The sequence below is a fragment of the Callionymus lyra genome, chromosome 3 (assembly GCF_982586985.1).
Source record: "Callionymus lyra chromosome 3, fCalLyr1.hap1.1, whole genome shotgun sequence".
Taxonomy (NCBI): domain Eukaryota; kingdom Metazoa; phylum Chordata; class Actinopteri; order Syngnathiformes; family Callionymidae; genus Callionymus; species Callionymus lyra.
This window is the reverse complement of record NC_141820.1, coordinates 30,687,872-30,703,896: the sequence shown is the minus strand read 5'-3', so window position 1 is coordinate 30,703,896 and position 16,025 is coordinate 30,687,872. Positions and strand designations below refer to the sequence as shown.

Here is a 16,025-nt window from a genome sequence, read left to right as displayed (position 1 = left end):
TTGTACGAACTTCTGACTTTGATACGTCACAGAAGAGCCTCCACCAATCAGACACGCTTTAGGGTTACCTTTGTTTTTTTTGTCAAAGCGCTTTCTTTAAAGTCAATAGAGAATGTTACATTTTTTTGTGATGGAATAACTGGAATGTTTAAATAAAACGCTATCGTTATTAGCGATTTATTTATTCTTGCTTATATTTCTATTTAATACAAAATAAATATTTCAAATATTCAAGCTACTTTTGTTAATGTTATGGGGTTTTGATTAAATTCAAAACCCATGGTATAAATTCAATATTTAGTACACATTATATTTATATATTTGTACCGAATAGGAACTTGTCATTTAATTAATATGTCTGAAAATGTTTCTCAACCCAAATAATATTATTTTCTTGTGTTAACCATAGCATGCAATTGACCTTCCACTTGTAACCTGGTTGACATTGTATCACTGTACAATGATTTACAAAAACATATCCGTTTGTTTTAAATTAATACTTTGAAAAAAGAAAAGTTCACAAGATACACCCATGAAGTGAAATGACTACTGGCCCAACATTTCTTTACTACTTACATTAAACTACATGTTTTCTTTAAAAAAAAAAAAGAAGAAAAAGGCAGTTTTCACCAGTAAGAATGTCTTTAATAGTGATCCAAATAAAGCATCATTCATCTGCTCAAGCAGAAAACATTGAGAATCCAAGAAGTCTTATTTAAAAAAAAAGAAAAAAAAAAGAGTTAATTAGCCACTTCCTTGTAAACAACATCTTGAAGTCTAATACATGACAAGAAAAAGGCAACATGACGACATCACCACCTGTTCATGACTTTACATTTCCCCAAACATTCAGACTCTAATGAAAAGCAACTTGTATAAAACACTGTAAACGTAACACCATCCAGATATGTGAAAACTTTTTCTGAGGTATTTATAGAAAACTTTTATGGGACAAAATCCATGCATTATTTGGGACTGGCACTTTGAAACCAACAGCGGGCGGATGGCGGCACCGAATCCTAAACGAGGAAGTTCTGTGCTTGAATAAAGCAACCAATGGTGTACATAACTGAGGCACAGTAAACAACAGTCAGCTGTGGTAACAGCGTAACAAGACATCAATCAATCAAGTCAACAGCTATCAACCAAACAGATCCTGCAGCAAACAGGAAATGGTCCGCTTGTTTCTGAAGCGTTTTACAAGACATTCAGAAAAGAAAACAAAAAAAAAAAACACCCGTCATGTGTAAAACGCCCACTAAGAGAACGTAACGGAAGAAATCCAATGGAGCGTAGCACCTTAGATCCCAAAATATCACCCCGGAATGTGTTCATATTCCCAGAACCAGTTCGGACAGCTTTGTCAAGTGCAGGAACTGACTGACAAGAGTGTCAGTTGTTCAGGGGCTGGTAGAGGGAGGCGTTGGGATCGAGCGAGGTGGGGCTGTTGTCCATGAACTTCGAGGAGTAATGCGGAGAGACTGGACTCCGGTTGCGCCCGTCTGAGGAGTAAGAGAGGCTGGGCATCACCGCCATCACTTCTGCAATCTTCTGCTTCAGCTCTGCGATCTCCTGCTCCCTCTGGTGGATGTGACCTGAGACAGGGAGTGGAGTCGCGAAAGGGATGAAAGTTAAAGGTTTTAAAAGTCTGCCAACATATTGTCAAAGCTCACTGGTTTAAATTATTAAAGGTGAATGAAAACGAGTAAATAAAATATTCAATAAAAAAATGTATCAGATGTTATGTCATTGCATTAACTGAAAATTGTTTTACTTTCAATGTTGTACCGTCAAAAACATTACCATCAGTAACAAGCCATGCATTCATCCGTTTTTATGTTTACCTTGTGCTATTTCCAGCTGTCTCTTGGCATCGCCTAGCGCCGAAAAAAGATCCAGTTTGATTCTGGTCTCAGCGCTCAAGCTGTTTTCCAAGTGGTGGGTCTTCTCCTGCATGGCCGACAGTGCTGACATCAGCACTTCAGTGTCCTTCTCGTTCTCCCTGTACTTTTGCAGATCCTGAGCGAGACGGTGAGGAAACATAACCAATGTCAAGATAAGCAACTTGTCCAAGCAAGTTGGAGTTAGCAATGCCTTAAAGTGATAGTTTGCCCAAAATTCAAATTTGACTCGTATGCTACTCACCCTCGTGTCGACTAAGGGTTGTGTTTATTTTTTAAAGTAGTCCATGTGTTTTTAAAGTTACAAGCAGAAATGCAAGTCCATATTAAGTATGTCTTGAACGGAGCTCACTTTTCTTTATCCAAAAAGAACACGTAGAACACACAAATACCTCCATACTGCTTGTATGTAATGTTAATATTTTATTGAAGCATCGACATGAGAAATCGTTCAGAAATAATATTAAATAAGTTAAATAAGTAAATGTAAAGTTCTCCCAGTGTCTCAGGGTACATTACAAAAATAATTAAATAATGAAAATATAGCCTGGGATCTTCTGCTAACAATCAGTTTAAGATATAGACTTTTTATTTACATTTAATATATTATATATTTTCCTTTTTTTCCTGAAAGATTTATGTAGGCTTCAATACAAGATGGACATTACAGAAAAGCAGTATGGAGGTATTTGGATGTTTTTAAGTGTCTTTTTTGAGAAAGAAAAGTGAGCTCCAGCTACGAGTCACATAAACATACATTTCTGTCTGTAACTAGAAAGACACACAGATTACTTTCCATCCTTAGGCAACATGAGGGTGGGTGGAAAATGACAATGAAATTTGAATTTTGTGTGAATTATCACTTTGAAGAGTGGCTTGTCTTTAATATTGGCATTTAATATATGGCACCCTCTACTGGTGAGAAGAGCTTTTGGTGTTCATTGTAGATGCTGAACATTTAAAATACGTCAAAGATAACCAATTTATAACCAGCCAGTAACATTTTGAAACATTCTTAAGCAGCAAAGACTTAGCAATATGAATTTAAATGTACATCTGATTTATATGCTCACAAATAGCACTTTTGTTCTTATATTGAAAAAACATTTAGAAAAACAAACAAAATAAACATTTACAATAGGAAAAAAAACCGACCACCAATTGTGCAAACTTTTATCTTCTTTTAAAGATTTGTCATATTTACCTGACATTTGCACATCAGATCTCGGATCTGCTTTTCCTTGAGTTTCAAGTCATCGTCGAGCTTCTTCAATTCCGTCTCCAGTTCTCGGATTTGGCCTCGCATCGAATCCGTGGACTCCACCCTGCCACAGAAGACGATAGTGAAAAGCAAGTCATCAATATCCGAGTGACTCTTAGTTTCTATTACTCTCTATCATTATTGGCCAGGACTCAGCCCCCCTAACAAGGTCCAGAATTCAAAGCCATGAACTTCACATGTAGCCCCGAGTACCTCGTGGCAGCAGCTTTGGCTGCGTTGGCCTCCTCAATTTTCTTCTGCTTTCTTTCATCAGCAAGCTGCTTTTCAACCATCGTCCGAACCTCCTGCTCCCCCTTTAGCCTCTTCTCCAGCCCGGAGACGGCCTGTTTGTCTTTCTGCTTGGCTTGGACTGCATTATGGAGCCTGAAGGAACGAGAATTAAAATGAGACAAAATCAGAACAATGTATGAAAACAAATTTGCAAAAGCTTTGAAAGCACAGCTCTGAACTGTTGGCAGACAATATCCGGGCTTGGATTGTTGTCAAGTTCAACTCATCTCTTAAAAACTTTACAAACAAGGGAAGCAAGGAGGAAACACACACTTAACTTAAAAACGAGCCATGTTCAAATACAGAGCTATATAATATTTGCAAAACGGTGTCAAAATCAATAATAAAAATGTCATTATTGACACTAGTCAAGCTCTGCTGACATACTTTGTAATTTCAACATTTAACCCCCATAACAACAAACCCTACCTTCATGAACTAGTTTTCACATTTTATTCCTGAAAGGAGAGATGTAGCCACCAGTTTATGCTGTGCCCTAACATGTTAGTCCTGCTTGCTGTACAGTCACGTTCCACAGACTTACTTGTTCTGCAGCAGCTCGTTCTCCTGCTGAAGCTGTCCCAGTTCAGAGCGAAGGAGTCCTTCTTGGGTGCCCAGCGAGGAGAGCTGAGTTCTCAGCTCCGACTCAATTTGCCGGTTGGTCTGAAGATCGGCCTTCAGGCGCTTCACGTCCTGCTCCAGCCTGCAACAAAAGCAGTTGATCAAACAGTGAGGATCTGGGAGACATCTGGAAATACTCAACGGGGTCTATAAACTTGAGAAGCTTCCGGGCACATCTTAAATGAAGTTTTATAAAGGAGCTTGTCAAAACATGCTTTGTATTAGAGTTTCTTTAAATAAAGGTTCTTTTATCGCAATGATGACAAATGGACGATAATCAAATCGGTCTCTTACCGTACAACAGTTTCTGGTTTACCCAGCTGGTTGTAGGGTATGCAGTTCTCTGATGGATCTTTTGGGTTCTTCGCACCCCCTTTATTCTTCCTCTCGCTCTTACTTGCGGTCGCCCCGGACGGAAGGCTGCCGTTGCTGGAGCCATTACTTCGTGGAGATGAACTGGAACGGCTTCCCTCCACTCCTGAGCTGGTTTTACACAGTTTCACTGTTGCTGCCACGTCCTCCTTCGGTTTTATATTCGTGTTGACGTTTTCACCAGCCAGGTTATTGTTCACCCCCTTTCCCTTGATGTAGGTCTCCATATAGTCGATGTCCAGTAGTTGACAGTCCAGTGCTTGAACATTGTTATTGATTAAGACGGCGTTCTGTTTTTTCCCCTCCTTGGCATTACAGTCCTTTCCCTTGTCTTTGGCTTCAAGTTCTGGAAATGCCACAGGGTTGCTTTTCTTGACTGAAGACCCACCATTTTGTATGAGTGGAACAGCTTCAATCTCTGTTGTACCTTTAGCTATAGCAGAAAAGAAAGGGAATACCTCATTAATAGGTTTCTAAGATAAGCAAGCTAACAGAAAAAAAGTGTTATTTAAAAAAGAAAAATAATAATTTGAGGCGAGGAAATTGTAACTTCAGATTCATAAACAACTCTCCACAGAATTGCTCGTTTCGTTATTGGCAGTATATTAGAAAGAAAGAAATGCTAAAAGCTGAATGGATGAATGGATGGAGAGCAAACTGGAGCTGGTTAAGCCTCAAATTAAATGCATCAAACACAAGTTCATCTTTAACCTCCAAGCCTGGGCCCTGTGCTGGTCCTAGTGGCATTTGATACAGAGTGGACGAATGAAAATAATAAAATAAAAGTTAGATTATTAGTATTTGATCTGTGTTATATTTTTTAAACAGGACCAGATTTTCTCTGAAGTCACATTTTTCCCCATGACTGTTGACAAGTCAAAACACTTATTTTTGTCAAGTTTACTAAAAAAATAAGCCTAAAATCTAGTGATAAACGACTTTCCTTGGGTGGTTTAGTTGAACGCACAAGTAGATGAAGTGTTAGTCTTCAGCACATTTTTAAATCCCCGTCCCTGCGTGTTTTGTCTAAACAAGAAGGAGCTCTCTTGCCTGCAGTTAATACAAAACTCTGAAGTGAGAATTCTGACCCACTCTAGTAGAAGAACTCACAATTCTCCGATCCTTAAAACTCATCACTGGATGACAGTTTCTTTCAGGATCAATTTTTAAATTCTGGTTCTTACTTTCAGATCTATTCATGTTCAGGCTCCTCCTTACATCAGTGATCTGATCCAGACTTACACCCCAGCTTGGGTTCTTAGGTCTGTGGATCAGAATCTGCTGATGGTTCCTGAACACACTTCCAGACCAGAGGAGAGAAATCCTTCCAGCTGTTGCTCCTAAGCTTTGGAACGATCTTCCTCTCTCTATTTGTGCAGGCTTTCCCGTGATTTCCCAGTGTTCATTATTGTTTAGATTGTTAAAGCGCCTTGTGACCCTGGTCTAGAAAAGCGCTTTACAAATAACCTGTACTTAACATACTTAACTTTTGATGTTTAATTAGCATTCATTTATGTGAACAAAACTGCTGGGAGAGTTCAATGACAGATACACAACAATACAGACAGGTATCTTGAAACTGGATTTTTTTCTTGACAGGTCTCACCTTCTTCAGCCTCACGTTCTCTCCTCTGCAGCAACTGTTGCTCAAGGGGGAGCGCCTGCTGCAGCAACTCCATGTAGAAGTCATTGTCCTTTTGCACATCCTTCTGTTTCATCAGCCTCATTCTGTAGCTCACGTAGCTCTTGAAGCCGAATCCCAGAGTCACTACGGGATAGCCGATACTGGGAAGATATCAGAGCAAACGTGTCATTATAAAAGGTTTTTACTGGAACTTTTACCAGCACTTTGAATGTATGAGGTAATACTCACCAGTGTGCAGCAAAAGGCCTACACAAGTCAACATGAAAGTTTTTCAAGTCTCTGAAGCGGATGGATGCTTCAGTGTACACAAACAGAATCCACAAAGATAAAGTAGGCAAACAAACTCCTCGTTCTGCAATATAAACAGCCAACACAATCGTCAGACACCAACATAGAGGAAGAAAATTCTGATCGAGTGAATGAAAAACCAAAAGGAGAATACGTGACCTGTGTGCCAGACGTATTGGACCCAAACATAGGTGCTGGCTGCAAAAAAGAGCCACTGAACTGGGATGAAGAGGAGGCAGCTGATGTCTGAGGTAAACGCCACACAAACGAAAAACACGGAAAAGGCCTGTGAAAGACAAAAAAGAAGAGTCTCTCTAATAAACATAAGATACAAAGAGCTAGTAGACAATTGTTTTTCACAAATAAGCTAGTAAGCACAAACCTATACAGAAACATCTTCAAGAAGTACAGTAAATAAACAGCTTAAACATTATTTTCCAGATTTGTTGTCGTTTCTTGCAAGAAAAGTCATCGTTCAAGAATCTGACTCTATGAAAGATTATCTTTCTAGATCACTTTCCACGTATTCTCTCAGTTTTCTTTTTTTTTTCACGAAAAAATAATTTGTCTAAATGCAAACATCATCTTAAACGGCAAACACTTACCAGTCCCTGATATCTGAAGGAATCATAAACGCTCCGGATAAAAAGCCAGAACGGCCACAGATACTCAAATCTGAACTCCAGCAAGAAGTCCGCCAAGAGAACCATCATCCACACGGCCAGGAACTTCAGATACAAAAACGTACTGGCAGCAAGAACATGGCGGGGAAAAGAAGAGAGAAGACAAATTAACAAAATGGTTGGCAAAAATGAACGTCTGATCAACATAATAATAAACCATTTTATGATTTGTGTCAAGATGATGATGTACATAAGCATTTAATGTTTTAACCCATTTTTATATCTAATCAATCAGGCACAAGATCTTTAGATTCAGATCTCCAGCATCCAAAAGAAAGCAGGCGGAAAAAAATAATACTTGTGAGATTATTTATTATGTATTATTAAAAATATCTTCATCATCAACAGTGCTGTACCAATAAATTCAGTTTAGTATTTCATCGCAGCATAAGCAGTACATAATATTAATTTAAAATCATAAATGAATTAATATAGAAAAACATTAAACTGAAAGACCATATAAAATAAAAATAAAGGGACGACGAAACAGATAAGGAAGGACACTAATATGTTAAATATAAACGCTAATATAATATATATATATATATTTATATATATATATATAAGAGAACCAATTAAATGTATAATAAACTCCAAAATGGATCCATAACACTAACGTCATGATATTGACATTTCTAAAAGCTGAGGGAATCAAAACAGGTCTGAAGTAAAAACAAATCAGATGTGTTGTCAGGGACCTGCCAGACAAAAGACCTGCCAGGACATGTTTACTGGCTGAATTGAAAAACACTGCCATGACCAACGTTCACGCGCAGGTGGATGATTTTAACCAACCTCACAGCACTTTGTTTAAAATCGAATAGACCACGTGGGTGGGGAAGTGATTTCCCGACGGAACACACAATGCACAGGTGACAGCCCCGCCGCCGGCGTCACTCTGGACTTGAAAACGAGCGCCTCTTGCCTCCCGTGTGGTATTCTCCAAATAAAAAAAGGGCATCGATCCCGTTTTCAGTTGGATTTTACTCGTTCGCGGGAAACAAACTTCTTTTGTGGCCATTTCTTAAACGTTTGCAAAACCTATCATGCAATTAAAAAAAAAAAAATGCATTCAAAACGAGACGCGGATTGGAAAGGACGGGAAAAGAAAAGAGCGGTGGCAACAGGATGTGTCTTGCATGATGTGCCCGGGCGCCATTGTTAGTCCACGGTAGCCGTGTGTACCTGCTATATACACCCTCGCTGATTCGGTTCCGTTTCAACGGCCGTCGGAGTTTGCAACTGTCCGCATGACGCCGCTTCATCCTTTCCCTGTTCATTCGCTGCTGGCGTGGCTCTGGCTCGTCGGGCTGCGCGGGTCATTCGGTCTCTGTGTTGGGGTCACTCTGGAGAAAACGGTCCCTCGCTGTTGTTGACTCGACGCGCACATGAAACAACAAAGCAAGAAAAAAAAAGGAAAAAAAAAAAAAAAAAATTAAAACGGTCCGCGGTGACCACGCCCCCTTTTATGAACCGTCTACGTCAGACGCAAACGTAGTGACGCAGACGCGTAGGAAACATGGCGGCCTGCTGCTAAGCGTGTTGTTTTCGTACATTTTGGACTTTTTTTTCGTCAGCTGCGAATATACAGTAAGTTATTTAATATCATAAAACGTACGTAAAAGCAATGTTTAACATTAAAAAAAACGGGTTATGTCCTTTCAAAGTGGATCCAAATCGGCGTGCGTCCTTACACTGGTCGAACCACGCTTGTGTACAGCATGGTTGTGCACGTTTGACTCGGGTCTTCACGTTTAACTCACATTTAAGTACGAAAAAGAGATCACACTGAGACGGATTATGCCTTTTATTGAACTCTCCTTGTCTTTTAATGTAATTTTTTTATGCCACACTGTTTTTCTTTTAACATGTAAACCTCTTACGGATTTTATTCTAGCTAAATTAATAATAGTTAAACATTATTACATCATTATTATGGTATGTTGAATGAGTTTATTTAAAATATTACAGTAGTCATGGACACTGAATATTTTTGAAATGTGTTCCTACCTCCTATTATACATGTGCTATTAAAGTTTAATTATTATCATTTTTCATGTTTTATTAACTCTTATCACCCATTTGGTAAAGTCGCCATTGTCATCCTACAAAGAAATCAGTTACTTGTGAAGTCTTGCTTTGCAGCTGGTGTTATGAATGTTTGTGTATAACATAAATTCATAGAGCAAGAGGTATCACTGCTATTTAAGTATCACTTTGCTTGGTTAGCATCAACGGGAACAACTTGATGAAACACAATGACGCTTGAGTCTGACCTTAAGTTCTTTTTCTTTTTTCTTTTTTGAAGTCCAGTGCCTGCTTTTCAGCTCAGTTCAAGTTTGCTTATTTTAATTCATTATTATGTTATTTTTATGACACTAGTTTCATGAGTGGACTAGTATGTTAAAGCTTTCATGTTTACAGTTGAAATATTCATGCTTTTCTGATGATTGTTGTTTGAATTCCTTATCTTTAAATTAATATTTGTTTAACAGGTGATTTCTACGATGGCTGAAGTCGGAGACTTGGCACCAAGTGCTGAAGAGATTCCTGTGAAAGACATGGAAACTGGAGCAGTAGCAGAAGAGTCAAAAGAAATCACAGAAGATGTGCAAAGAGAAAAGGACAATGTTGGTGGTGGTCCAAACGATGTTAAAAAGGACTTGACAAAAAAAGAAAAACCTAAAAAGAAACAAAAAGAGAACCCGTTCAAGAAGAAAAAAAAGACAACCCAACCAAACCCAGAGTTTAATCTCAACAATTGTGTTGTAAATATGAGGAAGGAAGTGAAGAGGATTAGGGTTTGGGTCATCAGGAAATTGGTGCGTAAGATAGCTGATCTTAAAAAGAAGACGGGCACAGAAGAAGAGTTGAAAAAGAATGAAGGGAAGGTAGCTAGAATCATTGAAGAGATCCATGCATTGAAGGCACTCAAGACAGATGTGGTAAGTATGAAATATTGGATAAAGGACTGGTTTAAAAATGTGGAGCAATGCATGAGTGATGATTTGTATATATTCTCTTTAGGTCACAAAGACTGCCCTGCAGAAGGATCTAAATTTTGTAGCACTGTGTGGAAATCCTAAGACCAAGATGTCCGACCGGGCACTTGCACGCATTGCCACGCACCCAAAGTTTAAGGAACAAATTGATGCTATACGAGCTGGAGTGCAAGCCTTCAAAGAAAAGCGGATGAGAGAATACAATGAAGAAAAACAGAAAAGATGGCCTAAAAAAGACAAAATACCTGTGAAGTTGCCATATAACAAACGCCCAGAGGAGGCTCAAATTAAACAGGAAGAGAAGAAGGATGAGTTGGTGAAGCAGCAGAAGGATGAGTTGGTGGAGGAGCAGAAGGATGGATTGGTGGAAAAGCAAATGGATGAATTGGTGGAAGAGCAAAGGGATGAATTGGTGGAAAGTACAGTTAAAAAAGACAAAACTGTGACGAGTATAGTGCTTCCAAAAACAAATGATATTGAAGAAAAATTACCCGTCCCTTCGAGTGGCATTAGTGACGACCACAAACCCCCTGATAATCCAATTGCAAAACCAAAATCATCCCCAAGCATTAAAAGTAGTAGGGAGGTCAAAAGACAGCCACAAACGAAAACTCTTGAAACCAAGTCTCATGATCTTATTATGAAACCAAAACCATCCCCAAACAGTAGTAGTAGTAAGGAAGTGAAAAGTAAACCGCAAGTTACAACTGTTGGAACTAAATCGGACCCAACATTGAGCGTTGACACGCCCCAAACTAAAGCAGTAACAGAAGAGGAGAGTGATTTGTCAGAAGACGACGAAGAGAAAGAGTACTTTGACGACAGTACAGAGGAGCGCTTCCGCAAACAGTCATCCCACTCGGAATGCAGCGACAGCGATGACGACTTCTTTATTGGAAAAGTAAGCAGACTTGGGAAGAAGAAAAATGCTAAAGAGGGAGGTGATACAAAACAAGAAGCAGAAGAAGATTCAGGAAAGAAATCGGACGGCCTCCAAGGACAACTGGATGAGCTTGAGTCCAGGTTGAAGTCAAAGCCCACCAAGTTTCAGTCTGTCTTTTGCTCCTCGCTGTCTCAGTCAAGGCCCGGAAGAGGAAGAGAAGGAAAGGAAGTGTGGGGTCAGAATCAAAGGACAGGGTTTCAAAAGGATGAGGGATCCTTTAAATCAACATTCGGGGAAAGGAGAAGAGGCCAGGATGGGTTCTCTCAAAGAGGTCGAGGTGGGTTTGGTTCCCATCAGCCTTATCAGTCCTCCTCTGGGTCATTTAAATCCAATTACGGAGAAAATAGAAGAGGCCAGGATGGGTTCCCTCAAAGAGGTCGAGGTGGGTTTGGTTCCCATGATCCATCTCAGTCGTCCTCTACATCATTTAAATCCACATTTGGGGAAAGGAGAAGAGGCCAGGATGGGTTCTCTCAAAGAGGTCGAGGTGGTTTTGGTTCCTATGAGTCATCTCCATCCTCCTCTGCATCATTTAAATCCACATTTGGGGAAAGACGAGGCCAGGATGGGTTCTCTCAAAAAGGTCGAGGTGGGTTTGGTTCCCATGAGCCATCTCAGTCCTCCTCTGCATCATTTAAGTCCACAGTTGGAGAAAGACGAGGCCAGGAGGGGTTCTCTCAAAGAGGTCGAGGTGGGTTTGGTGGTTCCCATCAACCATCTCAGACCCCTCTGCATCCATCCTGGGAGGCGAGTAAAAGAAAAAAGGAGCAACAAGGAAACATACAAGCCTTTCAAGGAAAGAAAATTAAATTTGATGACAGCGATTGACATTTTCCGGAATATGAGACAATATCCTTTCCGTCAGAGACACAGTCTGTCATTGCAAATACAAATGAGTTGAATAAATGTCAAATACAAATGTTTCATTTTTAATAATGTCCATATTTCATCATTGTATATACTGGCCTCACAAGCTAGTACACATTTTACATGAAGTACATTTTAGAATGGAAGACTTTTTGAATGATATAATATAATTTCTCATTAGTTTGCTTTCAACCTCTAGGTAACGTGTTGCCAGTTGCTGCAGATCGTAATTGAATTGTATTTGTTTTTATTAAATTCCTTCATATTGAGTCAAGTGGTAGTCATCCTTTTTAATGTTTGTCCTTGTTGCTATTTAATAATGTAAAGGAATTGAACCTTATGGTTAACAAAATAATAATAAATAAGTGGAGTATTTAACAGTGGAGTATTACATCTTGATTGTATCGTACCCTTGACACAATCTTATAAATAAAAACAGCTATAAAAGCCTTTAATGATTATAAGAGCGTATCTTGAAATCTAATAAACAAGCAGAAAGTAAAACTATTTTTCAAACATGAGTTTTATGGGGGATTATATTCAGAATAGTTTTAGCCACGCGTTGTCTTACTGGATAATATATACATATATATATATATATTTAAATTACCTGTTTATAATCAATGCGAATGTATCTTCGCCTCTATGTTCATGCACTATTCTAACAACACCGTATATAAACCAAATAATATCGCACTGTTTACTACAACTCTGATCTACAGCTAACAAAGTAAAATAAAATAAAGCACACACGTGTTAGAATAACCATCTGCGTGATATTGACATTTGTTAGGATCGGCGAAAAAATGTACTTCTTTAAAGACTACAGTATATTATGAAACCAAAATACAGACTTGTTGCTGAAAATGACCAGGCCTGGGTTCAAGCGCTCTTATTTTGAAAGCGGCTTATTACAATTTCCTGTGACGTCGCACCCCGCGTTTTCGTTATGTACTTTAGCTGGATGTTAGAATCCTGTAAAGTTATGGTTCTTGGCGTTTACTGAAAATCTTATTTTAGTCGAGTATAAGTGAAACTGTAAGTATAAAATGGGATTTGTTTGTTACATCTTTTAATTTGTTTACAATTTAGTTGGTTTGATGCGGTGCGTTGGTTTTAAAGGAATGTCCTAATGTAGCTAAGTAGCTTCCAGGACGTTAGCTTCTATCAAGTTAGCAATGTTAGTCGACCACGTGACCTGGTTCCACAATTCATTTTTATTTGTGCAAGTCTGCCTCAGTATGACTACTGATGCATTCACTTCTCACGACGCAGCCATTACATTCATTCACTTGTTAAGCTTTAAGAGTTCATGTATTAAGTGCACTTGTGTTTCAATGTGACAGACACACCGGTGCTAGAGATGGAAGATGAGGACTCCTGCATGGTGGATGATGGAGAAATGGACATCCAGACTGGAGGCTCTTCACCCATCCTTACAGAGCAATGTATGGCTTTAAAAACTCGTCTGCAGATTTAACATGTCTAGCACTGTAAATAAGCCATTCCTGTAAAGATTCTCTAACACTACAGAGTACTAATGGAAATGATTTACATCAGGAAGAATTACATCAAAACCCCCCCCAAAAAATGTCTTTGATGCACTACTATGAGTTACAAAGTGAAATGCTTGCGATGTTTGGTTTTTATCATGTAATAAATGTCACCACAAATATAAACAAGCATAGCTTAGTTAAAAAAAAAGGATGTTTTGTGAGCTATATCAGCAGAACTTTGAGTTACTTGGGTATATTTTTTGAAGAAGCAGCGAGATCAAGTGATAAAGAACAGTCAGTTGACATTAAAGACTCAGGCCAGATTCTTTTGAACTATTAACATTCAAGAAGCCATGACGACAGTGGAAAACAACTAAATAGATCAGGGCTGTCACTCTGTAAGATTAATATTTCAACAGTATCTTGTGCAGATTCCAGCTCCCACACTATGGAACTGAAAGCGCCGAGGGCTGACAGCTCACTGTGCTTCCTGACAAAGAAGTTTGCAGCGCTAATGAGAGAGTGCACTGATGGTGTGATGGATATAAACATTGTGGCTGAAACCCTCAATGTGCGCAAGAGGCGCATTTATGACATCACTAATGTCCTTGAAGGGATTCAGCTTATTGCGAGAAGGAGTAAAAACCAAATTCATTTGGTGTAAGTATAATCATTTTACTACTGTTTATTATTTGATTGCTCATTTGGTGCATGTGAACGACTTTTGAATGTTTTCACAGTACTGGTTTATCTTACGACCAAAAGACGACGTATAAAGGTGAAGAACGCAGGATGATTGAAATGGAGAAGGAGCTGGACAACATGATCGAATTGTGCAAATATGTGCTTCATCAGCCTTTTTTCAACAAGAACGACTCCAAATATCCTTGATTTTGCATTTCAACATTGATGTTATCTAGAAATGTCTAATCTTCCAGTCCTGGGTTTTACATGTTAACTAATAACTCACTTTTAAGTTGTTAGTTACTCTGCTATGTACTCTCTACTTAAGGGCAGCAGATACTTTAAAAAGTGTAATATCAACGTTAAATACATCTGTTCAAAATGAGTGTTTAGAAAGTTAAATTGAATTAAAATCTTTTATTTCACGCAGTCATACTTTGGAAAACTTGGTGTGAATGAGCCACCATGTACCACTGAACAGGCTGTTAAATGACTGTATTTCCCTCAATGGCAAATGTACTACAGATCAAGGGACTTGTTGACATCATCCATTCTAACAATAATCTTTTTGAAATCCTAAACAATACAAGTCCTATTAGAAAAAGACCGTTATTTCAAGATAAAGTTCATTTGTGTTTTCCTGCAGCTATAAACACGTTATTGGTGAGATTACCTTGACTTTTTAGTCAACATACTTGTACCTGACATACGAGGATATCCAATCAATTCCCATGTTTCACGACCAGAGTGTGGTTGTGATCAAGGCGCCTGCAGATTCAATGCTGTCGGTTCCTCACCCAGCAGAGGTACGGTTATAAGTACATTCTTTAGACTAAACCACAGCAACATGGTTGCAACTCATGCTTGAATGTCTTTTAGTGCGAGTTCTCCTCGTTGAAGGTTTTGTTGTTTGAAGTACCTGTTCTGCCTGCAGGGCTACCAGATCCACCTTAAGAGCAAAAAAGGGCCAATCAACGTGTGCATGTGCTGTGATGACCCAGAGCCACCTGAAGAGGACAGCTGCTTGGTCAATTCCACCCCTGGTAACATCTGTGTCGCTGTTCCGACTTCATTTCCAGTGCCTTACCAAAGTGAGCCTCTTCATTCCTTTACAGTTTTTAGTCTATTCTACCATTTATCGGTCAAGGAAAAAGGAACGGGTTTCGCCTTTTTACTTGAGGGACATTTTCGAATAACAAGTTAATTATTCTTCTTTTTATTTTCCATTTGTTTTCCAGAATTTGTATGTCAAATAGATGAAGCTGACAGTAGATCTGCTTTGCTGTCCAAGATGGCGCAACAGGTCTCACAGAAGACCGATCCAACTCTCTCACCGCCCCCTTAAAGCAAAACATCTGGTTGTGTGACGGATCAACCCGGCAGCTGCCACAAATACATTTACCCTGATGAAAAAGTGAAGATTCAGAATTGAACCCAAAAATTTCTAGATCATTGCTTTAAATACTCATTTATATTTGACTTTTTGGAAAGCACATTTTATTCATAGCTTTCGGCTATTTTTCTTATTTGGACAGCAAGCTAACAAGTTGAAGTGGTGTAGTGCTGCCACCTGCTGGACTCCTACTGTGCGACTATATTACTTTATCTTTATACAAATCCTGGATATATTGTAAATATGTTTATAAAAATTGTAAATACTAAAAACCAACATTTTTCTTTGCCTTATGCCATGCGGGCTATTTGATGGGAACTACCTCTTAAAACTACACAGTAGGCACTATTTGCACAGTGTCCTTGATGTCCTGTTTGTGACTTCTTGCATCTTTTTGTCATCAAGATAATTCCTGATTCACTTGGTTTGTTGTAAGATATAAATAAAATACGTTGTTCAAGGATACATTTGCTAGTTATTTGGTCAATGTTTTTAAAAATCTTTCTTTTTTGCCTTAACAAATGTGATATTGAGATGTGTACCAGCATTACATTAATTACAGCGCTGATACACAAATA

At 38.8% G+C, this 16,025-nt stretch overlaps 3 protein-coding genes across 3 annotated transcripts; 2 read left to right on the top strand and 1 right to left on the bottom strand.

Annotated features, from left to right (window-relative positions):
• Positions 1 to 665: 665 nt before the first annotated feature.
• Positions 666 to 8,475, bottom strand: maco1a (macoilin 1a). The gene is made up of 11 exons (XM_087787529.1): positions 8,248 to 8,475; positions 6,985 to 7,126; positions 6,539 to 6,665; positions 6,320 to 6,443; positions 6,053 to 6,231; positions 4,369 to 4,879; positions 3,998 to 4,156; positions 3,376 to 3,546; positions 3,106 to 3,226; positions 1,845 to 2,019; positions 666 to 1,595 (listed from the first exon to the last, which is right to left on the bottom strand). The coding sequence occupies exons 1-11, from the start codon at positions 8,340 to 8,342 to the stop codon at positions 1,393 to 1,395; spliced, it is 2,007 nt and encodes a 668-aa protein (XP_087643655.1). The 5' UTR covers positions 8,343 to 8,475; the 3' UTR covers positions 666 to 1,392.
• Positions 8,476 to 8,554: 79 nt separating this feature from the next.
• Positions 8,555 to 12,143, top strand: srfbp1 (serum response factor binding protein 1). Its single transcript, XM_087787527.1, has 3 exons — positions 8,555 to 8,652; positions 9,558 to 10,007; positions 10,090 to 12,143. The coding sequence occupies exons 2-3, from the start codon at positions 9,570 to 9,572 to the stop codon at positions 11,833 to 11,835; spliced, it is 2,184 nt and encodes a 727-aa protein (XP_087643653.1). The 5' UTR covers positions 8,555 to 8,652; positions 9,558 to 9,569; the 3' UTR covers positions 11,836 to 12,143.
• A 668-nt stretch (positions 12,144 to 12,811) lies between these two features.
• On the top strand, positions 12,812 to 15,912 carry e2f3 (E2F transcription factor 3). Its single transcript, XM_087787535.1, has 7 exons — positions 12,812 to 12,912; positions 13,221 to 13,322; positions 13,802 to 14,030; positions 14,111 to 14,254; positions 14,749 to 14,860; positions 14,989 to 15,145; positions 15,293 to 15,912. Exons 2-7 carry the CDS (start codon positions 13,238 to 13,240, stop codon positions 15,397 to 15,399), a joined length of 834 nt encoding a protein of 277 aa, XP_087643661.1. The 5' UTR covers positions 12,812 to 12,912; positions 13,221 to 13,237; the 3' UTR covers positions 15,400 to 15,912.
• Positions 15,913 to 16,025: the final 113 nt, after the last annotated feature.

Bases quoted from the DNA above. Each gene is read 5' to 3' on its own strand.
- e2f3 (XM_087787535.1), top strand. From the start codon at position 13,238: ATGGAAGATGAGGACTCCTGCATGGTGGATGATGGAGAAATGGACATC. The intron at 14,031-14,110 runs GTAAGTATAATC...ATGTTTTCACAG, and splicing joins AAAAACCAAATTCATTTGGT to TACTGGTTTATCTTACGACC. The intron at 15,146-15,292 runs GTGAGCCTCTTC...TTTGTTTTCCAG, and splicing joins ATTTCCAGTGCCTTACCAAA to AATTTGTATGTCAAATAGAT.
- maco1a (XM_087787529.1), bottom strand. From the start codon at position 8,342: ATGAACAGGGAAAGGATGAAGCGGCGTCATGCGGACAGTTGCAAACTC. The intron at 6,666-6,984 runs GTAAGTGTTTGC...TGTCTTTCACAG, and splicing joins CCTTCAGATATCAGGGACTG to GCCTTTTCCGTGTTTTTCGT. The intron at 6,232-6,319 runs GTGAGTATTACC...ATATCTTCCCAG, and splicing joins AGGCCTTTTGCTGCACACTG to TATCGGCTATCCCGTAGTGA.
- srfbp1 (XM_087787527.1), top strand. From the start codon at position 9,570: ATGGCTGAAGTCGGAGACTTGGCACCAAGTGCTGAAGAGATTCCTGTG. The intron at 10,008-10,089 runs GTAAGTATGAAA...TATTCTCTTTAG, and splicing joins AGGCACTCAAGACAGATGTG to GTCACAAAGACTGCCCTGCA.